General features: G+C 35.0%; 1 protein-coding gene across 3 annotated transcripts in view; it reads left to right on the top strand.

The window, feature by feature from the left end:
* mroh1 (maestro heat-like repeat family member 1) overlaps positions 1 to 27,661 on the top strand; it is a 152,450-nt gene that overhangs the window by 107,665 nt on the left and 17,124 nt on the right. For all 3 annotated transcript variants that reach the window (XM_051936041.1, XM_051936040.1, XM_028818100.2), the window contains 10 exons: positions 3,443 to 3,578; positions 8,314 to 8,426; positions 11,383 to 11,535; positions 14,177 to 14,331; positions 14,987 to 15,152; positions 20,644 to 20,846; positions 21,688 to 21,825; positions 22,434 to 22,548; positions 22,649 to 22,795; positions 23,680 to 23,868. In XM_051936041.1, the coding sequence (XP_051792001.1) occupies positions 3,443 to 3,578; positions 8,314 to 8,426; positions 11,383 to 11,535; positions 14,177 to 14,331; positions 14,987 to 15,152; positions 20,644 to 20,846; positions 21,688 to 21,825; positions 22,434 to 22,548; positions 22,649 to 22,795; positions 23,680 to 23,868 (1,515 nt within the window). The remainder of the gene's footprint in view (positions 1 to 3,442; positions 3,579 to 8,313; positions 8,427 to 11,382; positions 11,536 to 14,176; positions 14,332 to 14,986; positions 15,153 to 20,643; positions 20,847 to 21,687; positions 21,826 to 22,433; positions 22,549 to 22,648; positions 22,796 to 23,679; positions 23,869 to 27,661) is intronic.

The following is a 27,661-nucleotide window of genomic DNA, read 5'->3' as shown; positions in this document are numbered from 1 at the left end:
CTTATAACACCTTTTGAACTTGTGATCTGATTAGAAGGAAATGCACAATGCCCACCAAAAGAAATTACTTGATGTGTTGATTGTTTTACTGTGTGAATTTATTAAAGTATTTAGTACAATATAAATTACTTTTAAGTATACATAGTAAAGTATAATTCAGTAAATTTGATTCAAAGTTGACTCACTCATGCACTCACTATCTCATTCATCAACAAAACACCATTTCTCATTTAGTTAAAAAGCTCAGATTTTGCGCAATTGTACATCTAAGGCAGTATGTATCTTCTAAGTAAGGACATCTCGATATATCAATATTTAGAAATAAAAAAAACCTATAATATAAAACCTAAATACCCCAAATCTTAAAAATGCTCTGACTGATTTTATTGAAATTTGGTAACAACATACTTGCTCTGGGCTGAGACAAGGCTTTATGCAAGCAAAGGACACTGCAGAAGCAATTGACGGGCCACGTAAACAGCACCTCAGATCAATAGGATGGATAGATGTCTGAAAAAACGGCTGTTTTCCTGGGCAGGAAAAATTAATGTACAGACATGATAACGTATGTTGTGTACAGTCAAAGAAAGTTCAACAAAATACAAGGAAGATGCAAAGCTCAATTGTTATTAGGTGTGCTATAAAGCTCCAGTGAGGGTGCCAGGCGCTGAGAGCATAGGTGTTGGGAGGGAGAGTGAAGTAAATAAGGAAGTAGTGTGTCCTCGGGTCCCAGACAAGCTGGGACCGATGCCGGCAGTTCTTAATGGGTCCCTCACAAGCTACTCCATTGTAATGTATATTCACATTGCACGTCTGCTTACTTTGGATAGGGACGCCCCACTTTGCCACTTTCCAAAATTCTTTACATATACATTTACATCTGTTGACTTTAAAGGTGGACAATATGCAACTGCTGAAAAACACAAAAAATAGTTGAGTGAAAGATGTAAACAAATTAAAATTATAAACATCTGATAATGATAATAATATATAATGACAATTCACATTATTCTTACTGAATACCCATTTCAGTTTAAAAGAATCCACTTTCCTATACAGTTGTGTTTTGGAATAGCCATCAACAAAAAGTGAAATCACTAGGAAAAGTAAGATTTGATCTAATGCAAGAATGTTTTACTCATGTGTAGTTGTGTATAGCATGTTCAAGAGTAAGCAGCTTCAGTGACTTAATAATATTGTTATTATTTACTATTTGACTGATGCCTTTATCCAAGGTGACTTACAACATTTGCGATACAATTGGCCACAATTTGTTTTTCCAATTGGAGCACAGAGGTAGGAAGTGACTTCTTCATTGTCACACAGTTCCATTAACAGGACTTGAACCCACATGCTCAGGGTTTCCAGTTCTAGGTCCGGAGAGTTAACCACTATACCACATCTGCCTGCCAATAATATTTGGCCTTGGTTTATTAAAAAAGAAAGAAACTAATACTGTACAGTAATCCCTCCTCCATCGCGGGGGTTGCGTTCCAGAGCCACCCGCGAAATAGGAAAATCCGCGAAGTAGAAACCATATGTTTATATGGTTATTTTTAGAATGTCATGCTTGGGTCACAGATTTGCGCAGAAACACAGGAGGTTGTAGAGAGACAGGAACGTTATTCAAACACTGCAAACAAACATTTGTCTCTTTTTCAAAAGTTTAAACTGTGCTCCATGACAAGACAGAGATGACAGTTCTGTCTCACAATTAAAAGAATGCAAACATATCTTCCTTTTCAAAGGAGTGCAAAGCAAGCAGTCAAAAAAAAAATCAATAGGGCTTTTTGGCTTTTAAGTATGCGAAGCACCGCCGGTACAAAGCTGTTGAAGGCGGCAGCTCGCACCCCCTCTGTCAGGAGCAGGAAGAGAGAGGAAGAGAGAGAGATAGAGAGAGATAGAGAGACAGATAAAAAAATCAATACGTGCCCTTTGAGCTTTTAAGTATGCGAAGCTCCGTGCAGCATGTCCTTTCAGGAAGCAGCTGCACACAGCCCCCCTGCTCACACCCCCCTACGTCAGCGCAAGAGAGAGAGAGCGAGAGAAAGTAAGCTGGATAGCTTCTCAGCCATCTGCCAATAGCGTCCCTTGTATGAAATCAACTGGGCAAACCAACTGAGGAAGCATGCACCAGAAATTAAAAGACCTATTGTCCGCAGAAACCCGCGAAGCAGCGAAAAATCCGCGATATATATTTAAATATGCTTACATATAAAATCCGCGATGGAGTGAAGCCGCGAAAGGCGAAGCGCGATATAGCGAGGGATCACTGTATACAGAAAAGTACTTAGTTACATTGTACTTGTGATACACCTGATGAACAATCAATTGCACTATAATTATCATCCATTTTCTTATGAGATTTTCCAGGAAAGGCCAGGAAAAGCAGCTAGTTTTACAATACAGTGAATTTCATGGTTCAGTGGTTTCATCTGAATCTGTTCTAAATTTTCAGGCACAATCAGTGGAGTATTACAGTTTGAATTTAGTTGCAGGTTTTTGAAAGTGAAACTGGTCCAGAAGAGAAAATATATATATATATATATATATATATATATATAATTTCAGTATAAATATTTTCCGTGTTTTTATCTGCGTCCAGCATATTGCTGCTGTTGAAGGTAGCACTGGGCCACATATCTCTCTATATCCTCTATCTCTGCATCTGTCCTTGTGGTCAGCACTGTATGTGAGTGGAGCCACTTATAAAAGTAAAAAATCAACTGACTGCTAGGTTAATTTCTGGATTGTTATATGGGTGGATTTCATTGAATGGGTTCTTCACCAGTAGCCTGGGAAGTCTCAGTCGATATCAATAAAGAGTTGAAATCTGGAACATAATCTAAAACTTGCATGTTAGTTGTAAGCCAATACACCAAGAAGTTATGTATTTAAAGTTCAAATGAGGTATCAGAAATGCTACAAAACGAAAATTCTGTGAACAGAGGCAGCATTGAGCCTTGCATAAATACAAGGCACTCTGGTGACTCTGATTTGTCTGTTTCTCCTGTGTTTGGATGGGTTCTTTTTCAGTTACTGATTTTTGTTTTTCCTTCTACATCCCAAATATGCACGTTTTAAGTTACTTAATAATAGATGAATATTCCTTTTAGAAGTAGTTCTGTTTGTAATTTGTAATATGTAAATCTTCAGTATAATAAATAAATATTATTCAGATTTCTGTATTGTATCTATGAGCTTGTATTTTTCTGTGTGTGCACTAGTATGGAATGTTTGACTGGTGAGTATTTCATATTCAAGGTTTTTACTATCTTAGAACAATTCATCAGCTAAATGAGAATAATAGAGTTTGGACTGTAAAGTTTATTGTAAAGGTGTTTCTGACGATTAAAGTAAAATATAAGATTACAAGTTTACATTTTGTTAATCTAACATTTTTATAATAATAACTAGCTCTTTGATATTTCTTTCTGAACAGAACATGGTTACTTTTAATAATCTGGGAGCATTACTTGGACGTTTAGCTCCAAGATGTTCTGACCCTCACCGAGTTGTACGAAAAGAAGCCATGGATTGCATTTATACCCTGCTTTACATCCAGCTGCGTTATGAAGGTAATGGGTGACCAACAAACAAAAACTAATTACAGGAGGGTTGGGGTGGGAGGATTTGTGCCATGGAAATTTTCAGTGTTTTTGTCACATGACCATTTCAGTTATATTTTAGTGTTTATGATTACATTTTTTTTAATAATAATAATTCATTACATTTATATAGCGCTTTTCTCAGTACTCAAAGCGCTATCCACACAGGGAGGAACCGGGAAGCGAACCCACAATTTTCCACAGTCTCCTTACTGCAAAGCAGCAGCACTACCACTGCGCCACCTGTTAATTAGGTTAATTTTAGGTTAATTCAGACACTTACTTAAATGATGGTTGCATGGAATGAACTACAGGTTGGCCCTTGCAATTCAGGGTTTTACGATCAGAGTATCTGCATATTCATGGGTTTGTCATCAGTAAATAAATGGAAATTATTTTGTGAGTTTTTGCAATCTATTGTGGAAAACCACAGATGACACTGTAGCATCGCTACTTAAATGGACTGCAAATCCCAGCAAGCCCTGGATTACTGCATCATTGTGCAGCTTCGATGGTTACCGCAACAGCTGCTGGGTGAAAGATAATGGTGCTAGCTTTAAAAGTGAGTCATAATAAACTGACAGGGTCAATATCTGTGGTGTCCTTTTGTTTAAATGCTTCAATTCACAATTGATGTACAATTACATCCATCTGATCACAGTTTTCTCTGAATTTATGTTCTTGTCCTGTGCCTTCTTATTCATATCATTTCATCAATGTTGGAAAATGTTTTCATATGGGAGTGCTCCCAACTTTTACAATTCTTCACATACATTGACATTAAGGTAGAACAAAACTTTATGTAAATTTCAGGGGGCTGTTCACAGGGGATTTCATTTCATAGCTACACCAACATCAATTGCATCTGCAAAAATGGTCTGTGTCGTGTTTATCATTTTCTGCTTCGTGTTTTGTTAAATTTATGTTTTATCTGTAATATTAATCATCTTTGTCATTTAATACCATAAATATATACATAAGATTATTATAATAAATTTTGTGTAAGGTTATAGTCCACTAAAGAACTGCTGAACTATGCACTTTGTCTAGAGGAAGCCACACATCTTTATATCAACCATCAGCCCCACAAACAGGATTTTCTTGCACAGTGATTATTCTACCTCACATTTCTTTCAGTGTTTTATGTCTTATTTAGTGCAATAAACTTGATGTATACAGTAATCAAGGACCAAAGCATATTCACAGATTTTCACATTCACAGGGGTTAGAAGCAAGGGATAACTGCATTTTGAATAGAGCTAATTTGTGTAATTAAAAAACACAGAAAATTGAATTTTTTCATTTATTTTTAATAAAATTTACAATAAATAACAATGTATGTTTGTGTGTATATATGTATGTTCCAGCTTCACTTCCGAACGGCTGGAACGATTTTCATGAAACTTGGTACACATGTTTCTCATTGGTCGACTAAAAATACTGTAAAGTGAAATCAATTCTAACCCACTCCCTTCTGGGTAGGGAGGAGGGTGATCTTGTGGTCTTGTATGCATGTTATCATCCAGTTGACACTCGGAACAACCACCAGAGGGCGACCTGGAGGTGACTGCCAGCATTCTTTACGTTTGAGCGCCACCTGTTGCTTTTGAAATTAAATGTAGTTGCCTGGTTCTGAGCATCAACTGGATAATAACATACATACAACACCACAAGACAAGCACATTAGTGAGTCTTCATTGTTTGTTAATTTATTTTTATTTTTAAAGTTGTGTATTTTTTTTTTAAATTGTATTTTCCTCAAACAATTAAAAAAAACACTTCTATTTCATGGAAAATGCTAATTTGCAACTTCAGTTTATCGTATAAAAAATATATTTTTTTTTAACTGATTTGTACCCATCTTAAATCTTAACAAAATAATGTGCCTTTTCCAAGATCCAGTTCTTTAATTTTCTTCCTTGAAATTAATGTCACATTATTCACATTTAGTTGACTTAATTTCTTTCACTCTCAGAACTTGATCTAAAGTTGAGAGACATATTGGTATTTGTCCAGTTTGACATGAGCACAACAAATATTTTATAGTGATGCTTTGTGTATTGGTTGCTGAACAGGCTCCGTTGCATCCTTGGCATTTTGCAGTATCTTGACATGCAGTGGCGTTTGTGACAACTCTGTGTTCAGAACTTTCCAGTTACTTAGTTTCAGGTTTTCTGTTTACCTTTCCTTGTTTTTCTGTCTTCAGCTCAAATCAGTCATCAAGGCTAATGTTGTTCCACTAATCTCTTTGCTTACTTTTCATCCTCTTTACAATTTGTCTACCGTTTCCAAATTTAAAGCTATTGGCCACCTCATATGCAGCGCTGTGTGTAGCATCTTCTGGGCCCTCACTGATATTTTGAGTTTGATAGTGTGGCCTCTCTTGTCCTCCCCATCTTTTGGAAAGATAAATTAAGTAACATCTATTCCCTAAAATTCCAGACTATCTGTATATTTGGTTTTAATTTTGCCCTGACTATACCTAACACCTCATTAACTTTATGATGTGCATCTGGCTGCTGATCCCAACTGTCATCATTGCCGCAAAAATACCCTGACGTGTTTTTTACAATACTCTATGTTGGTATTGTCCATTGATTTATGCTTTCTAGCTTGCTCTCTTTGAGTTCATATCTTCCATTCCTTGAATTAGTACAGTATTCCTTTTTCACTACATATTCTTTCTCCAGGACTACTATGTTGTTTTTCACACTTTTCTCTAGGAGAGACTGCTTTCTCTGCTTACAACTGTTGTTAAATTGACACTGGCATTACTCTAGCAATCCCCTGATTCTGTCTACTTTTAATTTTTAGAAATGCCTTTGCTTGAACTTTCTGTGTCATGAAGCAATGGATCATCTAGCTCCAATATACAGACGTTTGCTGAAAAACTAGTTGGTAGCAGGTTGGTCTGTGTTGCAATCCCAGTCTTAATAGCTAACTATCGGATTTGTTGCTTTTTTCTATGTATTCTTCTTTCTGTTGGGCCTGCACAGACTACATTCATTCTGAACCATCTGGAGACTTCTATTTACAGACAGGCATAAGATTTCACTTTTTTAATACACATTTTTATCATAAGTTTGCACAAATGTGGAAATATTTCACTTAGTCTTTGTTTAGAGGGTTTCCTTACTACAGAGATGTCATATTCATATACGTATGTTAGAAGGAGTTTCTTTTTTTCAAGTTTGAATATTCAGAATTAAACTTGAAGTTGAAAATCTCTCCTTTTAGCTTTCTGTTACTGCATATGACTAGAAGAGTTCAGCTGCTGTGGCCCAGCCTGTGCTGAGAGAAGTATAACAACATTCCTGTAACTGACTAAAAGAGCTGTGGCCATGTTACATCGAGATAAAATTGCAAGAAATGTTCATAGTTTGTGTGCCTTGGAGTAGTCACATTAATGTTCCTATCCCAACAAAGCATTACTTCCATCAGTCATTACAGGGATGTGATTCTCTACGTTCAAGTTCTCCAAACATGAAAATATAAAGTGCATCCAATTTATGTAAAAGAGATCTCACATGATTTTAGAGAAGTGCAGCTGTAGAATACAGAGGGGGATTTAAAGTCTGTATGTAAAATTTTTGACCAGTCATAAAAAGTCTTTGCAGCCCAATTCTATGTCAGCCCTGTGTATAAGAGAATCATGGTTGTGTCTCCTTTTTGTTTTCTTTTTATAGTAGGAAATATAATAAACAAAATAAAAGTCAAAAGAGTAAAAATTATCAGTGCATCACTTTATGCATGTGGAGTCACTTGAATTAGTCGCTACATGAATTACATATATGAAATGAAACATCAAAACATGACAAACCTGATGTCACATAATATTTACATATTCTGATAATGTTTATACCAAGTTTATATGCAATAAATTACATTTTTATTCCAGTACTTTTAATTGAGTTCAAGTTTTTTATTTTGTTTTTTTTTTTGTTTGCTTATTTTTTTTTTCTTTAAGAGCTTTTTATTAAGAGAATTTGGGTCTAGTTCAGCCTAAATGTTAATATATTTGCAGAGTTTAAATTTCAGGTCAGGAATCTAAGCATTGTTCATTTTAATGAAGACATTCCATACAGTTTCAAGGTGTGAAGGTCAGTCACTTCATTCATCAGCTTACAGGATGAATAAAGCAATTACAAATGATGTGAGATGTTGGGTGTTGTATCATCTAAAACTTTCTTCAAGGAATGGTCAAGAGCTTTTTCAGAATTTGACTAGAATGTTTCAATCCTGTTCTAAAACAAGTATGTTGGGCGTCCGCTTAACCTTCTTGATGTTTGAAGTTTGGAAATTCTCTTTACATAGCTGTGTAAGTTGGGTCCAGTTGTAAAGTCTGACATTATTTAATTTCATTAACTGTAAAAGTTTGGAATCTAGTATCGATTATAATTTTGACTGAACTGCGTTTTACTTTTTCTTGTGTAATTTAGAGTACAAGTTAAATATATTTTAAAAATGACTCATCTTGTGGCTATCTGTTTATATAGAGCACCACAGATACATTGAGCGAATTAACTTGTCACGTGGGAACCTTTAAATCTGTCATGTTAGCCTTATATTAGACACATTAGAAAAATAAGTATTGTAGAGATTGGTTGGGCTGAAAGGCCTGTTCTTATCATAAAAAACTTAAATGTCTTTAAAATGTAGTATTTTTAGTGTGGAGACTCAGAGCATCATTTTAATTTTCTTTCAGGATTTGCTCTTGACTACAAGGATGAAGGTGTTGAAAGTTTGATAACACTTCGGGACAAACTTGATAATCCTGATCCTACTGTTTTATATCGGACCTGCTCGGAGCTTACAAAGGTAAAACACATATTAGTAACATTATTGTGCATTGATGATTAGATATATAGTACTAGGGTGTTGTACCATGTTAGCCATTATGAATGTAGTGAGAAGTCAAGCAAAATGACAGCTTTTATTGGCTAACTAAAAAGATTACAGTATGCAAGGTTTAGAGGGGCCTGACTTGCCTCGAAAGCTTGCATATTGTAATCTTTTTAGTTAGCCAGTAAATGGTGTCATTTTGCTTGACTTCTCATTGATTAGATATATGAAAGGAAGTATTTAATTGACATGCAGTATTTTCTAGGAAAAAATAATAGTATGTTTTCACTTGATTCTCAGAACTGTGTAATTGAATGCTATACTTACTTGTATTTAAAGGCCTTGATTTAAATCTAAAAGTATAAATGATTAAAGCTATTGGCTGACCAAGAATGTTTTACCTAAGCTTAAAATAGAATCTTTTTTCAGTTTAGTTCTGCATTGGTGGGTGCAGCAATGCGCTATAATCAGCACATGCTTCCAGCCTCTGCATTTAAAGCATAAGTATGCAATAAAACCAAAAAAATGCAATTGCATGAATACAATAATCAAATGAACAATAAGGATTAGGGTTTAGGGTTAGGATTAGGCCACCATTAAGGCTAATTGGCCATTTGCCTAGGGTTTGCGATGGTGGACGCGGTCGTGTGTCATAACCGAAAAGAATACAGTGGAACCTTGGTTCACGACCATAATTCGTTACAAAACTCTGGTCGTAAACCGAAGCAATTTCTCCCACGGGATTGTATGTAAATACAATTACTCAGTTCCAGACTGTACGAACTGTATGTAAATATATATTTTAAGTTTTTAAGCACAAATATAGTTGATTAAACCATAGAATGCACAGCGTAATAGTAAACTAAATGTAAAAACATTGAATAACACTGAGAAAACCTTGAACAACAGAGAAAACTAACACTGCAATAGTTTGCGCTATAGCGCTACCAACCGCTGGCTAAAAACACTTTTTTTTTTTAATGAGTTTTAAGCACAGGGAAAAAACTGAACATTTGAAAAAATCCGTAATTTAATAAACCACCAAGAAAAGTAACATTGCAACAATGCACACTACGAACCGATCGCTGTAAACAGAAGTGAAAACAAAATCAAGCCCAGTGCATTCTTTAACTGCCTTCCTACCTTATGAGTCCAGCCCCCTCTCTCTCGCACTGCCTGTGTGTGTGCGTCTGTCTCTCTCTGGCTCTGCCTGTGTGTGTGCCTCTGTCTCTCTCTGGCGCTGCCTGTGTGTGTGCGCGGCTCTCTCTCACGCTGCCTATGTGTGTGCGGCTCTCTCTCTCGGGCTGCCTGTGTGCCTCTGTCTCTCTCTGGCGCTGCCTGTGTGTGTGCCTCTGTCTCTCTCTCGCGCTGCCTGTGTGTGTGCGCGCGGCTCTCTCTCGCGCTGCCTGTGTGTGTGCCTCTGTCTCTCTCTGGCGCTGCCTGTGTGTGTGCACGGCTCTCTCTCTCTCACGCTGCCTGTGTGTGCGCGGCTCTCTCTCTCGGGCTGCCTGTGTGTGTGCGTGGCTCTCTCTCTCGCGCTGCCTGTGTGTGTGCCTCTGTCTCTCTCTGCCGCTGCCTGTGTGTGTGCGCGGCTCTCTCTCGCGCTGCCTCTGTGTGAACCGATTCCACTGAGGTTGACTAATGAAAAGTCAACGTGGCTCAGAGGTGCATGTGGAGTCTAGCAGAGACAAACGTGAATGACGCCCAGTGTTGTGAGTTGCTGCGTCCGAGTTGGTGGGCGTGGCTCTGCGAGTTGTCGTCGTAACCAATGGTCTTAGAGTTGGTGGGCGTGGCTGTCTTGCGTGCTTTCCATGGGTGGCTACTTGTCAGCGGCTTGGTGAATTATATATTTATAGATGCACCATTGCTTAAAAGATTGATCTAAAACAAACACCACTTACTGTATATACCGTGTCCTCTTTAACACATTTCCCTTCTATGGTAGTCAAGATTCCACTGTCAGATTTTTTTTCCCAAGTATTCCTAAAGTGTGGTTCCATTTGTTCCTTTAGCCATACATCATTTTTAAAGAATTAAATTATGTTTCATTTGTTAATTGACTGTATATGGACAGAGATGAATCTATTTAGAAAAGCAGGTGTTAAACTCCTCTGAAGTTTTGTGAATACTGCCTATTTCCCCATTTGTTTCTTATAGCGTAGTGTTCAAAAAATTATCACAATTTTATTTCTTTGTCTTGTACTTGGCATTGTGATGTTTGGTAGACTGTATTAATTGCAGAGAGGAATTATCTTTTAGTGTGACCATTGGTGGTCAAAGCACAGGTTCAGCCATTGTACAGTGCCCCGGAGCAATTTTCAATTTAAGGGCCTTGTTTAAGGGCCCAGCAGAGTAGAATATCCCTTCTGGCATAAATGGGATTTAAACCGGCAACCTTCTACATACCAGTGCAGATCACCACTTGGAAGGATTTAAAATTTAAGAATAAACTATTTTGACAAATTTTGTTGAATAATATATAACATTACTTAACAGAGTCAGTTTGAACAGGTTCAATAATTGGAGTGTATCTTTTAATTGATCTCTCTTACACATTTGAATATAGTACATTATAAACTGTAATAATACTTTAATTTATAATAAACATGATTAAATGATTCAGTTTGCTAAATTTAACGATGAAAACACAAAATATTTGTAAAAAATATTTCCATTGTAAATCTAAAACTTCTACAAACTGTGTGTCTTGTTACTGTGACATTTCTTTGATCTGCTGAGCTTTCTCCAATGAAATGAAGGGACAGTCACCCCATCTAGTGGTTGTTTCTGAAGCTCCTAGCTCTTTATCCAGAATTTCAGTTAGCCAGCCTTCCTTTATGGTGATCAACTGTAGGTAATCTGGTTTGTACTGTACTATAATTATATAATTATGGTAATTAATAATAAATATGTAGTTGTTATTTTTTAACAGATAATTAGCAAACGTCTTCCTCAGCAACAGCTAAGCACGCTTATCTTCATGCTATTTGAAGGACTAGTGGATTCACAGCCCAATTGCTCCAGGGCATCCAGTGTTGTGATTAACACCCTCTTAAAAACCCGTGGGGCTGGACTGCAGGAGATGGTAAGATCATTATTACATTCTTAAATTGAAACTTAAGTCTTGCTTATAAGAATAGAATCTTTTTGCATAAAGTCCTTAGTTTAAAATGTTTTTGTTAAGTATAGAAGTAGAAGTAAAGAACTTTTAAGTACATGCATCCATCCATTTTCCAACCCGCTGAATCCGAAAACAGGGTCACGGGGGTCTGCTGGAGCCAATCCCAGCCAACACAGGGCACAAGGCAGGAACCAATCCTGGGCAGAGTGCCAACCCACCGCAGACTTTTAAGTACAGAAGTAACTAAAGTTTCTCAAGAATATTTTTTCTTTTTTTGCCTTTTATTCTACGTGTGTGACAATTTTTGTCTTTATTCTTGTGTGGATTATTTGCTTTTAACTTTAACTAAATATTTTTAAAACAAACTTTTGGACTGAGAGATTTCTTTTGGCACGCGTTTTACCTGTGCTTGAACTCGCCTTATATTTCGGCGGCTACAATCATATTATGTGCTAATATAATATAGAAAATAAGTCTTTTCAACTCATGCAAAGTGACAAGTAGCAGTTTTTTAAAAATCGTTTTTAGATTTTCCAAATAAATTTATTTAAAATCTTTGTGATTATTTATGTATCTAATGTTAAATCTTTTTCAGTGCACCAAGTTCATTTTTTGCAAATATTTTTTATTTTAAATTTCATTCAGGATTCGGGGGACTACAGCTGTAGTAAATTGTGAGATACTAGTAATTCAAAAATCAGATGCGTCATTTAGCATCATTTCTTCTTGGTATATTAAAATAGCTAAAAAGAGCTGTTGCATTTTTAGTAATAACAAAAATGGACATAATTGCAATGGTTCAGTAATTTCTTCATCCCTTTAATTTTAGTAAGTTATTTAGGTTTGTGCATTATTTGTAAACAAAATATTAAAAAGTCTCACCCAATGTAACATCAATGTCAGCTGTTACCTGCGACACTCCCCTGTATTTGTCACTGATATGATATCTTTGGCTTTAGCTTTTTTTTATTTTTTATCAAATCTCTGTCAGAGTTTTGTCAGTTTTGCATATACAGAAGTTTGTAAACTTCTCTGGTCCCTGTTTTTTATGTTTTGTATATTTTATTTATTTTTTTCAGCATTGCTCCATTTCAAACTTATTAAAATTGCCTTGTCAGCTAGTGCAAAGCGGTAGTTTACTGCTATTTTACAAGCTCACTATTAGTAATTTTTTGCAGCTGGATAACCTTGAATGTTGAACTTACTATGTCATGTTGTTCCTATTATTCTTGCTACTCATAAATCATAATATTAAACTGTACCTGCTTGAGCAGTATATTACAGTTTAATTAAGTACTTGGAAGTGCTCAGCCAAAATGACTTCTGTAACTCCATGAGGTGGGGCCTTCCTCTAAAATCTGATGAAAATACCTGGCTATTTTTACATGACACATAATTGAATATACTTAATGCAGATAACTGTAAATGTAGCAAAATTAGTGGTTTTTGCTTTTTTAGCATTGTAATACACCTGAATTATTTTCTTTAGGTTTTGTCTCATATTATTTAGATACTTGTATTTTGGTATCTTTATAGTCTGTGTTTGTTTTTACATTTATATGTAGATTAGATTGTAATTGTATTTTTGTTTTTGTTTGAATATATATTCAAAATAATCAACAAACCTATTAAGAAACTTTCTTCCCAAGCTGCCAAGAGAAAGCTGGCACAGAAAATGGGTAGATTTATTTTTTGTGAAGGCAGTTAATGTGTAAGTTTTCTTGTTATTACAAATATCGGATTTATTTATTATAGGTCTGGTATGAAGTCATTCATTCAGTTTAATTGTTCTGGCAAAAATGAGTAATAATATAAGATACAGCCACATAAAGGCATTTTTCTCAAAATGAAATTTTAAACTCACTTAACCTTATTGCATATATCTCAGCTGTGTTTATTTGATTTTCACTTGAGACATTTTTATGAATGCTAAACTAACATCTCATGGATGTGCTAAAAATAAAAAGATTGATTAAATCCATAAGATTCACATTTCAAGTTTTTTTTAGTTAAATATTGGTGTAGATAACAAGCGGCTCTAACCTTTTACGGTAAAGGAGTGTTTGCTTCAGCTAAATTTTCTGCCTTATTAAATACTTTTTAATACTTTTTAAATACTTTACAGTAAAACTTACCATATTAACAGTAGATGAAAGTTAACTCAGCTTGAACAAATAAAATTTTGATACTTCATTTATTTATTTAAAAATGAATTGTAATATCCCCTTGAACTCTGTAATGTTTCTGTTAGTTTCTGAATTGGGTTAAAATCCACAGAGTTATAAAAGTGTTTTTCTTCTGTAGACAAAAGTGAAAGCAATCATACAAAAATGCAGTGGGCTGAAATTAAAATAAACTTGAAGTTTACATTTGGATTTGTGTATATCTTGCCTGGCCCATCCTGAAATATTTTCTAATTATTGTACCACACGTGTATGCAGTTGGAATAATTTGAACATTATGTTAAATCATTTTTATTAGATGTTTAACCAGTAGTACTCAGCTCTACTTCATCCTGTATTAGTTTAGTAAGTAAATAATGATTGATTACTCTTTAGTAAAGCATTCACATTATTTTATGTTATATCATTTCTCTGCTCTTCAGGTTCCTGAAGTTTTAGAAGTTTTACATATTCGTCTCCAAGTGATTACTGAGGAGCAAGTGAAAGTAGCAGTGGGACAGTCAGTTCTTATATTGGCCACACAGCATCTTCAAACGGTTGTGAATACTTTGATTTCACACCCACTTCCTTTTGACAAGTAAGATTTTTGAAGCCTAATAACAGAGAGTTATGTGGAAAATGTTTAATTGTATGTATTTAGGCAACAAAAAGTTTATTAAAATTTTTGCTCTACATCATCCTAATGTATTTTCTATAGTCACAAGATATAACTGGAAAGAGTAAATCAATTTCAGCAATTTATTGTCTGTCCAAAAGTAGCAGCTAAGAGCTTTTTTAAGTTGTACATAAAAGTCTATTAGTATCTTGGAAAACATTCAGTATATAATTTCACATCATGGTAGCTTTTCCCAACTATCTGTATATTTCCACATGAAGAAGGATCTGCTTTAGATTGTTTGGAATTGGTGTTTTTTTTTCTCTCAACTGGAATTTCTTGTGTCTTTCAGGAAAATACTTGTTTTTGTATTTTTTATAAAAATATATTTAATTGAAATCTATGAGAATAAGTATTTTATATATACTGCATTTCTCCCTCTAATACGTATGGTGCCATCTCTTTGATGTAACTAATGTAGAGTCTAGGTATATTCTTCAGTCTACATTTACAACATCTTATAATATGGTGACATAAACCAAACTGTTCTATAACATTAAAGAACAATTAAAAAGAGATTGACAGTTGTCCCTTTTTTAAATTTTTATTTCTCTTTTTTGGTAATTTTCTTGTGCAGCTGGACATGTGAGATGTGGCTTGCTCTTGGTGCTGACAGTAATTTGGCATCCCAAATAATGGAACTAATAATAGAAAAACTGAATGTAATTGTACCTTACGTGGAAAAAAAAGAGTTCTTATTGAAGTCTGGTATGACTAAAGTAGCAACCAATCAGCCACTAGCTGTAAGTATGCTTATTTAACTGCCATCATTCTCTTGTTGTGTTTACCAAATATGTGTGTTTACATAATGTGCATCAATGTTATTTTGGGTCCTTTTTAATTTTTTTTTCTGTTCTATTGTCACATGTTATTTCATTTTCAGTTTAGTTTTATCAACGTTTGACCAGTTCCATTTTATATTTAGCGACTTTCCTTAATTCACTTTTTTTTTTTTTGAGAGAATCCTTTTAGGTTAGTTTTCCCTTCAGCTTAAAGAAATGGCTGTTCTGTGAAGATTTAGAATTGAATTATAGAAAAATGCAGATATGCTCATAAAGGACACAGAAATGGTTCTTTTCGTTTGAGCCAACTGTACTGAGAGTTATTGCTTGTGTTGTGCAGTGTTCCATCTGTTCAAGAACCAGCCTGTTTACTCTGACATTTGGCATTTTCAACTTCGGATCAAGTATTTTACAGAAACTAATGAGGGCAGGTAATTCACACAACCTATATTCAATAAATACCCATGTTAGCCCTTTTTCTCTTTTTCTATGTTTGATAGACAGACAGCAGGATTCTGCAAAGTTAAAGTTTGTTGACCAGTGTCACGTGTCAGTGCCATGGTTCTCACACTCACTATAGACTACTTTATGAAATTAGTTTCAACATTCTTTTTAAATTCATCTGGTTCTTTCGCTGCTGGAGTATGTGAATTTCCCCTTGGGATTAATAAAGTGTCTGTCTGTCTGTCTGTCTTTCTTTTTGAATTTCATAAACCACACTACCATTATCGATTACACAGTTGCTTTTGTTCACTTTTAGTTCCATATTTCAGGTACTCCCAGAAAGGACATTCCTGTTTACAATCAATACTTTGTTGTATGTCCATATATGAAAACACATTATGTCTAGGCAGCAACAAACCTTTTTGCTCATTAGGCTTCATATACATAGAATACATACTGTAGTTATTTAGTGAAAAAGGATGGACAGTCAATAGCAGTGTTCCCTCTAAGGACTGGTTTAGCACATGCAGAAATTTTTAGTTACATTATTATGTGAGCAATACATACTATTATGCAATATCTATTCATATAAAATATTTTTAATGCATTACAAACACACTTGAAAATGTATCTATTGATGAGTTATAATTATTTAAACTATACAGGCACAAACAATTTAACACATGAAATCATTCAAGCCGATCAAATGTATTGAATGTTGCTCATTACTCCATGTATCTTTTTTATAGCACATTACATAGAACTTTTATTTTATTAACAATTCATGTTTTCCCATCCACTCATGATTGGATGTGGCTCATGCACCAGAGCCTAACCCAAAAGCATCAGGCATACAACAATAATCAAACCCAGACACCAGTTATTAACTTCATAAAAAGACAAAATAATACAAGAAATTAAAAATAAAACACAAAACACTGCATTATTACAATTTAGCCACCTTTTAAAAAGGTTAACTGAAGAGACCAAGAAAAGAAAAACTTTAGGGTTATTATAAATGGAGTCTGATGGAGGGCGTGCAGTGCTACAATATAGTATATCCATATTGTGATCCAGCAAGCAGCACAGTTCACTTTATTTAACGTTTTGCAGGCTACTTTTTTAGTTTCTGTTTGAACATTTTACAAAACGTTGCTTTTCCTGCCTTATACCTGTTCCACTTTGCATATCATTGCAAATAAAAAGTGTGCGACTTTTTGTATTACCAATGTTATCCTAAACTACTATAACTGGGGCTCTTCTTTGATACAATGGATTGATCTCCAATCAAACGTTAATTCTTTCTTTTTCAGATCAGCATTCATTGTTAAATTATTTGGTCATTGAGCTTTGCTTCACTATATTTTGCAAATCAAAGTTATTTCAAAGCAAATAACATTTGCAAAGGTTGGTTATGCAACAAACTAATTGAATCATTTTAATGTTAGTTTTTAAAGGATTTGATAAGTGATTGTAATAATTGCATTAGTGGGAGGAAGACTGTGATGCTGTTCCTTCTTTGTAAACTTTCAGCAGGGAATTTAGAGACATGCTCCTTAATGTTGTGTGCATCCACACACTGTATGTATGCACCTCAGAGGAAACGTTGGTCACTGACAATTTGTTTATTTACAAAAAGGAAAAAAAATATATTTCACCTATTTTTATTTTATTTTATTTCGCTTTCATTTTCATTTATCACTCGGCTTTAGTTTCATTTTTGTTTGTTTAACAAGGTGCTTTTTTTTAGTAGTTTCTTATTATTTTCACTAATAATAATAAACCTAATTAATATACAGTATATGCTGTTTACTGTATATTTATGTATATTATATATATATATATGTGTGTGTGTGTATATATGTGCATACAGTGGTGTGAAAAACTATTTGCCCCCTTCCTGATTTCTTATTCTTTTGCATGTTTGTCACACAAAATGTTTCTGATCATCAAACACATTTAACCATTAGTCAAATATAACACAAGTAAACACAAAATGCAGTTTTTAAATGATGGTGTTTATTATTTAGGGAGAAAAAAAATCCAAACCTACATGGCCCTGTGTGAAAAAGTAATTGCCCCCTTGTTAAAAAATAACCTAACTGTGGTGTATCACACCTGAGTTCAATTTCCGTAGCCACCCCCAGGCCTGATTACTGCCACACCTGTTTCAATCAAGAAATCACTTAAATAGGAGCTGCCTGACACAGAGAAGTAGACCAAAAGCACCTCAAAAGCTAGACATCATGCCAAGATCCAAAGAAATTCAGGAACAAATGAGAACAGAAGTAATTGAGATCTATCAGTCTGGTAAAGGTTATAAAGCCATTTCTAAAGCTTTGGGACTCCAGCGAACCACAGTGAGAGCCATTATCCACAAATGGCAAAAACATGGAACAGTGGTGAACCTTCCCAGGTGTGGCCGGCCGACCAAAATTACCCCAAGAGCGCAGAGACGACTCATCCGAGAGGTCACAAAAGACCCCAGGACAACGTCTAAAGAACTGCAGGCCTCAGTTGCCTTAATTAAGGTCAGTGTTCACGACTCCACCATAAGAAAGAGACTGGGCAAAAACGGCCTGCATGGCAGATTTCCAAGACGCAAACCACTGTTAAGCAAAAAGAACATTAGGGCTCGTCTCAATTTTGCTAAGAAACATCTCAATGATTGCCAAGACTTTTGGGAAAGTACCTTGTGGACTGATGAGTCAAAAGTTGAACTTTTTGGAAGGCAAATGTCCCGTTACATCTGGCGTAAAAGGAACACAGCATTTCAGAAAAAGAACATCATACCAACAGTAAAATATGGTGGTGGTAGTGTGATGGTCTGGGGTTGTTTTGCTGCTTCAGGACCTGGAAGGCTTGCTGTGATAGATGGAACCATGAATTCTACTGTCTACCAAAAAATCCTGAAGGAGAATGTCCGGCCATCTGTTCGTCAACTCAAGCTGAAGCGATCTTGGGTGCTGCAACAGGACAATGACCCAAAACACACCAGCAAATCCACCTCTGAATGGCTGAAGAAAAACAAAATGAAGACTTTGGAGTGGCCTAGTCAAAGTCCTGACCTGAATCCAATTGAGATGCTATGGCATGACCTTAAAAAGGCGGTTCATGCTAGAAAACCCTCAAATAAAGCTGAATTACAACAATTTTGCAAAGATGAGTGGGCCAAAATTCCTCCAGAGCGCTGTAAAAGACTCATTGCAAGTTATCGCAAACGCTCGATTGCAGTTATTGCTGCTAAGGTTGGCCCAACCAGTTATTAGGTTCAGGGAGCAATTACTTTTTCACACAGGGCCATGTAGGTTTGGATTTTTTTTTCTCCCTAAATAATAAAAACCACCATTTACAAACTGCATTTTGTGTTTACTTGTGTTATATTTGACTAATGGTTAAATGTGTTTGATGATCAGAAACATTTTGTGTGACAAACATGCAAAAGAATAAGAAATCAGGAAGGGGGCAAATAGTTTTTCACACCACTGTATGTGTTTGTTTATATATATATATATATATATATATATATATATATATAAAATGTTTAATGTATGTATAAATGTAAACTAGTAGTAAATAATGTGGACATTGTATGATTTTTTTTTTTTTTTTTAGAAAGTGATTTCACTTATTTAGAAAAATAGTTTTGTAATATTTCCACAAAGTTCAATGGCTTTTGTCATTATCAAAGAAGATATTAATCAGGGACAGTTTTAGTTAAAACATTAGAACGATTTTGACAACAGGTGTCTGCCCAACATTCTTGCCAGTTCTGTTTATCTAGATTCCCAAGAATTAACATTTAGCTGGGTCTTGAATAACCCCAAAATCTTACTGTCTACCACATCAAATGATTTAATAAGTTAGTACATAATTATAATAGAGAATTGTTGGAAATATATGTAATTCCAAAGAGTAAAATGCAATAAAATGATAAAAGTGTTCGTTAGTAATAGTTAATGAAAGTCTTACTTAATACATTTGTTTATTAGTACATACAAATAAGAATTTCACTGTACTCTGTACACGTGACAATACTGATCCTATTATCCTGTTTGCTGAGCACAAACTGTTCATTCATTCTTAATGCTAAGCTGAAACTGTTTCACTTGAGCCCAGATCTTCACCAAGGGTGTATTCTGACTTCTCTTATATTAGTCAGGACAGACTATAAAAGAATAGCCAGGGCTTGGAGAAAATGATTTTAATCTTTGAAGGACACTATATGCAGATGATGTAGATGATGATGTGCCTATAAACTTATGATGTTGTCCTCATGGCCTTGAATACCAGTTATCACTTGCAAATATGAATCATGATTCTTAAACCGGTGAAAAGGAATCTGGAAGTGCTGTTCAAGAGTCAGAGCAGAAGGAAATTTGGAGATTAAGCACCAAATTGGGGCAGTCATGTCAGTATTGTCAATGTTGAGTTAATTACCATGTAGAGCTTTAGATTGACCATTCCTTCTCACGTTTAAGTACAAGCTTTAGATAAGGACTTTAAAAATGGTATCTTTGTTACTGGTGACCAAAATGAGGTTTGTGCTTAGCATTCTGGGGATCACTGTTTGTATTAGACTGATAAAATGTCCAGAGTATAGTGATATTAAACAGAGTCAGTTAAGCTGGTTTAGTACCTAGTGAGTATGATTGCTGAGAGCTTCCAGTGGAAGATATACTGAGCAAGATCTACTGTGAGGAGGTCCAGGGTTAGACTTTGGACATGGATTGAATTATTTCTCCGTAATAATGTGGAAATTTCTGGGAATGCCTCATTTATATATGGAGAAGATTGTAATGTGACTATTAACAGGACAACATGATATTTTGGTATTTGGTACACTGTATTAATCCCAAATCATAAAGTGATTATCATCACTATTAACAATTATATCACAGTCCTAATTATACATTTCATATAATAATTTATGCAGGCAAATAATCTACTTCTTTTTTGTGCTATTATCAGCTGCAATATTGATATTATTTACTTTTTCCCCTGGCAGATGACCTGTGCCCTCAGAGAAATAATGCTGAATGGCAAGAGCGCAGATGCTGTTTTAGGAATATTCCCACAGTTGTTTAGTGCACTTCTAGTGCGTTTGGGGTCAAGTGTTGGGGTCCAGCTCCCAAAAGACATCAACAGCAATAGCATTAATCAAGAAAAACGTCTTTTCAGCAAACCTCCAGTTTCGTTAGATGTCAGTGGGTAAGCAATGTTTGAAACATAGTTGCAAAAGTTTATACTTAAGTCCTAAATCTTGGAATTTTTTATGACTGTTGAGTGGATATTGCTAAAGTATTGGACAATTAAAGGACATTTTATACAAATCTTCTCCTACAAGAAAAAACTTGCACTGTTCATTATTTAATATTATAAGATGGTATTTTTGATTAAAATGAATTTGTACTATTCAATTAGTTTATTGAAAATCACAAAAAATCTATTTTCTTTGTCTAATTTCTTCTTAAAAGAAGCTGGCTTAAAATGTTACTGGAACATGGTTCCATCATGGAGCATTAGAAATGCAATCAGTATTATTAAAGACTTCACCCATACTGCACAGTATTATTAAAGATCTTGGCCATCCTGCACAGTCTCTTCACCTCCACCTCTCCGGTAAAGAGTACCCAGCCATTAGCACTAACGTCACTAGATTTAAGGGCAGTTTTTATTCACACTTTATAAGGTAACTTGACATGTACTTGTACTGACAACATGGTATTTCTTGTATATGTCGTCTGGTGTTAAATTTAATGTATGATTCTGTGTTTATCTTCTTTAATTTGTACTGTAATACTATGACATGTCATTGTACTATACAGTATATGTACATATGAACTTGAGCTTGAAAGATAGAAACATACAAAAGATGAGACTAAAGCTAAATTTTCATTATTTTTTGTGAATTACTTTCAATATTGTCTATTTGCTAAACAGTCACAAATAGATAAGAGTACTTGGATCTAATTTTTCCATTTTAAATGTTTTATAAATTTCTTATATCACGCAAAATGCAGTTTTCTAATTAATTTATTGTATGTCGTAGAGTTGCAGTAGAGGCACTTCGAATTCTGTTAGCTCGTGCTCAACTGGATGATGTCGTAAAACCATTAGATGAAGAAGGAGCTTGGGAGAAAATGAAAGACCCACAGCAACACACTAAAGGCATAACTGTCTTGGCAAGGTGAGGAAAAAGTAATTTTTATTAATTATGTTGTAAAGTAGTTTACCTTACCCAGGATAGTAAAAGTAAGAATGCAAATACCACCATCATATATAGTGCATGTAAGTATTCATACCTTTTGTCTTTTCTTTTTGAGCAGACTTAAGAAGAAGTTGCTGATAAAATAAGACAAATGCAGTTATTGTCTTTCTTTATAACAAGTTGTATAACATAATTGTCATACTGTATACAGTAGGTATTTTATCTATAACTTTATCCCTTTATATCAGAGCTTGATTAAGTGCAAATTTAGAAATGTGTCCCCACCATACACAGAACTTTATTTGTCCCCTGCTGCATTTATTGAGATTATTGGTAGTATTTAGTTTAGATATTCACTGTACGGAAGTGAACAGTTTAATTTTAATATTCTAAAACTATAAAGTGTTTAAAATATATAAATATTCATCTTAGTCATGAACATTTCTGTTATAATTATTGGAATTAAAGAAGATATGGAAAAGGATAGAAGCCTAGGTCAGCACACACTGCCTACTTTATTGGCAACCCATCCACCATCAAAGGAATAAAGTCACTGAAATATTGTAAATGTTTGTCCGCACTGACAGAGCCATGGCCAAACACGCAGGACCTCGTCTTCCTGGAATTGTTGAAAACTTGTGCCCAAGCCTCAGTAACATCTATGAATGTCAGAGAATTACAGTAACAGCCTTCTTTTCAGAGGTGAGCATATAATATAAAGATTGAATAACTGTGTATTGTTGAAGATTTCTTAGTTTAGTCCCAATTAACTCTTGTTCTTTGCCTTGTTTTTTTTTTTTAGTTACTTAATCATCATGTTGTGTCAGAACTCATGATGATGGACATGCTAATGAACAATATGATGGAAAGGATATCTGACCCCTGCAGCACCATTCGTATGCTGTCCATTAGAGGGTTAGGGAATATTGCTGTTGGTTCTCCAGAGAAGGTTAATGCATTAAAAATGTTTTTAGAAATTAAAACTTAAATTTGAATTTTAAGCAGCGTATTTTGCTGCATTTCAATGGATAAGTGGATAATATAATGTCATGTAAAAGCATACTGAAACAGGAAACATTTCTTTAAATTCACCCATGCTATTTTACATGTACAAAAGTTTACAAGACAGAGCTGAAGAAGGAGCATTATACTACCTAAACTCTAAAAGACCTTCAGTTCAATATATGCTTTGACAATGATGATTTTTCCCAGATTTCCACACTTGGTCATGCCAACAGTGTATTCATTGATTCTGTCTATCACTTTTTTTGTTGGACTGATAGATAATTGATTTTTGGCCACAAAGTACAGCATGTATTATCCCGTTTTCTTAATGCAGACAAACTCTGTCAGAAATGCTTGATACTCTGAAATAACGTATTAATGCAGCATCTAAACACAATCATCACAATCATAATCCGAGTATTTTTTTTAGTTTCAAAGTAAAATTTCAACTAACAAAAGAACCTTTTTATTTGATCTAGTTTCAGGTTTATACTATGTTTAACACACACTACATACTCCAAAAACTGAATAAAACACACTATATATATTGTATAAAGTGAAAATTGAGTTTATACAGGTTTTTATTATCATATGTTCATATTTTACACTGGAATTTATGTATTTGTTAAATAATGACTTAGTAATATGTTAAACATTGCCTGATATTGATGGGTGTTTTTACAGAAAGTGTATTATGTAGTGTCTTAGTAATGAATATTTTCTCAGCATCTTAATATCCTTTTTGTAAGGATTTTATTAATAATGTTTGAAATCTGTTTAATTCAAGTAAATTTACAATTTATATATGTGATCTGGTTTATAATTCAGGTTAACAAATATGCCAAAGAGCTGTTAGCTGCTATGAGCTCAGGAATGGAGGAAAAGGATGACCCAGATAAACAGATTACTTTGGAGGCAATGTCTGGCCTTTCCAAGATTCTTGATTACTTGGACAGAAAAAATGTACAGCTTCTTGTGGTCTACATCTTCATGAAGATCAAGCCTTTCTTAGAAAGTGTATGTTGTGTTTATTTATTATGTTTTAATTACAATAATAAAACTGTAACAGAGCATAAAAAACAGTTCCATTTAATGCCATACGTACTTATTTTACAATTGTTCAGTTATATATAATATTCCATTTTTATTTACAGACATTTGTGTGTGATGCATACAAGTAATCAACAATTGACGCCATAAATCAAATTAATCTGTGTTAAGTGCACTATTGCAATAATGTATACATAGGTAAGAGAGGCAAAAAATAAGCAAGAGTTTAATGCTATTTACAATGTACATTAAACTGCAAACAGGGAAGTGGGTTTCATTCCTCTCCAAATGGAAAAGGAATAATCAGTTGCAAAATCAACAACTGCACATCAAAAGTGTAAGCAGTTTCTTTTTAGCACACCTTCATTGACATATCTAATGATAAGGAAAAGCATGCCCATCTAAAGACAAAACATAGAGATTTGTTATTTGATAAACATTATTTCCTTACATTAATTCTTTGAATAGATAAAATAACCACAGTGAACTTGAACTGATGAGCTTGCCAGCAGCATCATGTGAAAACAAATATCTTTTAAAAATTAAGTGTGGGACTAAACAAGTAAATGGCAAAAGTGCTCATCTCCAGTTGCAAATTTATGTAAAGAGAAGCCAGTGCAAAACAGTGTAAGATGAAGAATGATTAGGAGCATGCTTCTCTTTGAAACAAGACAAGAAACTTTCAGTACATTAATTCTTCAGGGAGTGTTTGCTACAAACTGTAAATACATTTAACACAGGCTAAGTAGGGACTACCAACACACCTCTCTGACCTAAGAGGATACACTCCCTTTTTAGGCAATTTTGTGAAGACATAAACACATCTCATGATATCTGCAAAAAATATCAAGTGTTTGAAGTAAATGTATCATTTTGCAGTTTGTATATGATGATATTAAATCACACCTTCAGTGCAAACCTTTAGACAAAGTGCTGCTTCAAATGAAATATTCACTATTGCTGTGGTAGTTTTGTCATTCACATTTCTGTTTTCCTTTTTCATGAAGTGATTGTTTAAAGATGACAGAACGATATATATAAAACAATACGAAAGAAATGAGGACCAGCATCTTTATTGCATGATCACGATTACCTTCAAAACACTGAGATGAACTTATTTAATGGATTTTTTTTTTTAAATAGTCAGTTACTGTAATATGAATATTTTGATTTTTATGCCTGATCATTAATGTATCTTTTTGCATTTTAATTTGTTTCCCAGTGGAAGGAAATTGTAATTTGACAGCTTATTAATTATAATTGTCAGTTTATTTTATGAATCATTAACATTCCTAGTGCTTATAATTTATTCTACTTCTAATTAAACAAGCCCTTTCTGTTGAAAATACAGTAAGTTAAATAAGAGAGACATTTATAGTTGATAATGTTAGGGAGTTGAAGAAATATGATAGTTTAATAATGTTTCAAAATATATAGTACTAATTTACTGTAGCAATTTAACTGAATTTGATATACAGTCATATGAAAAAATTTGGGAACCCCTCTCAGCCTAGATAATAATTTACTTTCAACAAAAAAGATAACAGTAGTATATCTTCCATTTCCTAGGAACATCTGAGTACTGGGGTGTTTTCCAAACAAAGATTTTTAGTGAAGTAGTATTTAGTTGTATGAAATTAAATCAAATGTGAAAAACTGGCTGTGCAAAAATGTGGGTCCCCTTGTAATTTTTCTGATTTGAATGCATGTCACTGCTCAATACTGTTTACTTGCAACACCAAATTGGTTGGATTAGCTTGTTAAGCCTTGAACTTCATAGACAGGTGTGTCCAATCATGAGAAAAAGGTTTTTAAGGTGGTCAATTGCAAGTTGTGCTTCCCTTTGACTCTCCTCTGAGGAGTGACAGCATGGGATCCTCAAAGCAACTCTCAAAAGATCTGAAAACAAAGATTGTTCAGTCTCATGGTTTAGGGGAAGGCTACAAAAAGCTATCTCAGAGGTTTAAACTTGTCAGTTTCAACTGTAAGGAATGTAATCAGGAAATGGAAGGCCACAGGCACAGTTGCTGTTAAACCCAGCAGGTCTGGCAGGCCAAGAAAGATACAGGAGCGGCATACAGTAATCCCTCGCTATATCGCGCTTCGCCTTTCGCGGCTTCACTCCATCGCGGATTTTATATGTAAGCATATTTAAATATATATCGCGGATTTTTTGCTGGTTCGCAGATTTCTGCGGACAATGGGTCTTTTAATTTCTGGTACATGCTTCCTCAGTTGGTTTGCCCAGTTGATTTCATACAAGGGACGCTATTGGCAGATGGCTGGAAGCTACCCAACTTACTTTTCTCTCTCTCTTGCGCTGACTTTCTCTGATCCTGATGTAGGGGGATTGAGCAGGGGGGCTGTTTGCACACCTAGACGATACGGACGCTCATCTAAAAATGCTGAAAGATTATCTTCACGTTGCTACCTTCTGTGCAGCTGCTTCCTGAAGCGACATGCTGCACAGTGCTTCACATACTTAAAAGCTCGAAGGGCACGTATTGATTTTTGATTGAAAAACAAACTCTGTCTCTCTCTATCTCTCTCTCTCTTTCTCTGCTCCTGACAGAGGGGGTATGAGCTGCCGCCTTCAACAGCTTTGTGCCGCGGTGCTTCGCATACTTAAAAGCCAAACAGCCCTATTGATTTGTTTGCTTTTCTCTATCTCTCTGACATGCTCTGCTCCTGACACGCACTCCTTTGAAGAGGAAGATATGTTTGCATTCTTTTAATTGTGAGACGGAACTGTCATCTCTGTCTTGTCATGGAGCACAGTTTAAACTTTTGAAAAAGAGACAAATGTTTGTTTGCAGTGTTTGAATAACGTTCCTGTCTCTCTACAACCTCCTGTGTTTCTGCGCAAATCTGTGACCCAAGCATGACAATATAAAAATAACCATATAAACATATGGTTTCTACATCGCGGATTTTCTTATTTCGCGGGTGGCTCTGGAACGCAACCCCCACGATGGAGGATGGATTACTGTATACGCAGGATTGTGAGAATAGTTACAGGCAACCGACAGATCACCTCCAAAGACCTGCAAGAACATCTTGCTGCAGATGGTGTATCTGTACATCGTTCTACAATTCAGCGCAGTTTGCACAAAGAACATCTATATGGCAGGGTGATGAGAAAGAAGCCCTTTCTGCACTAACACCACAAACAGAGTTGCTTATTGTATGCAAATGCTCATTTAGACGATCCAAATTCATTTTGGAACAAAGTGCTTTGGACTGATGAGACAAAAATTGAGTTATTTGGTCATAACAAAAAGCGCTTTGCATGGCAGAAGAAGAACACCGCATTCCAAGAAAAACACCTGCTACCTACTGTCAAATTTGGCAGAGGTTCCATCATGCTGTGGGGCTGTGTGGCTAGTTCAGGGATTCAACCCAATATCAACAAATTCTTCAGGATAATGTTCAAGCATCAGTCACAAAGTTGAAGTTATGCAGGGGTTGGATATTCCAACAAGACAATGACCCAAAACACAATTCAAAATCTACAAAGGCATTCATGCAGTACAATGTTCTGGAATGGCCGTCACAGTTCCCTGACTTGAATATCATCGAAAATCTATGGAATGATTTGAACTAGGCTGTCCGTGCTCGGCATCCATCAAATTTGTTTTTGTATGGAAGAATGGTCAAAAATACCTCCATCCAAAATCCAGACACTCTTCAAAGTCTATAGGAGGCGTCTAGAGGCTGTTATATTTGCAAAAGGAGGCTCAACTAAGGATTGATGTAATAT

Source organism: Erpetoichthys calabaricus, chromosome 13 (assembly GCF_900747795.2).
Source record: "Erpetoichthys calabaricus chromosome 13, fErpCal1.3, whole genome shotgun sequence".
Classification (NCBI taxonomy): Eukaryota; Metazoa; Chordata; class Cladistia; order Polypteriformes; family Polypteridae; genus Erpetoichthys; species Erpetoichthys calabaricus.
This window is presented reverse-complemented; position numbering and strand designations above follow the sequence as displayed.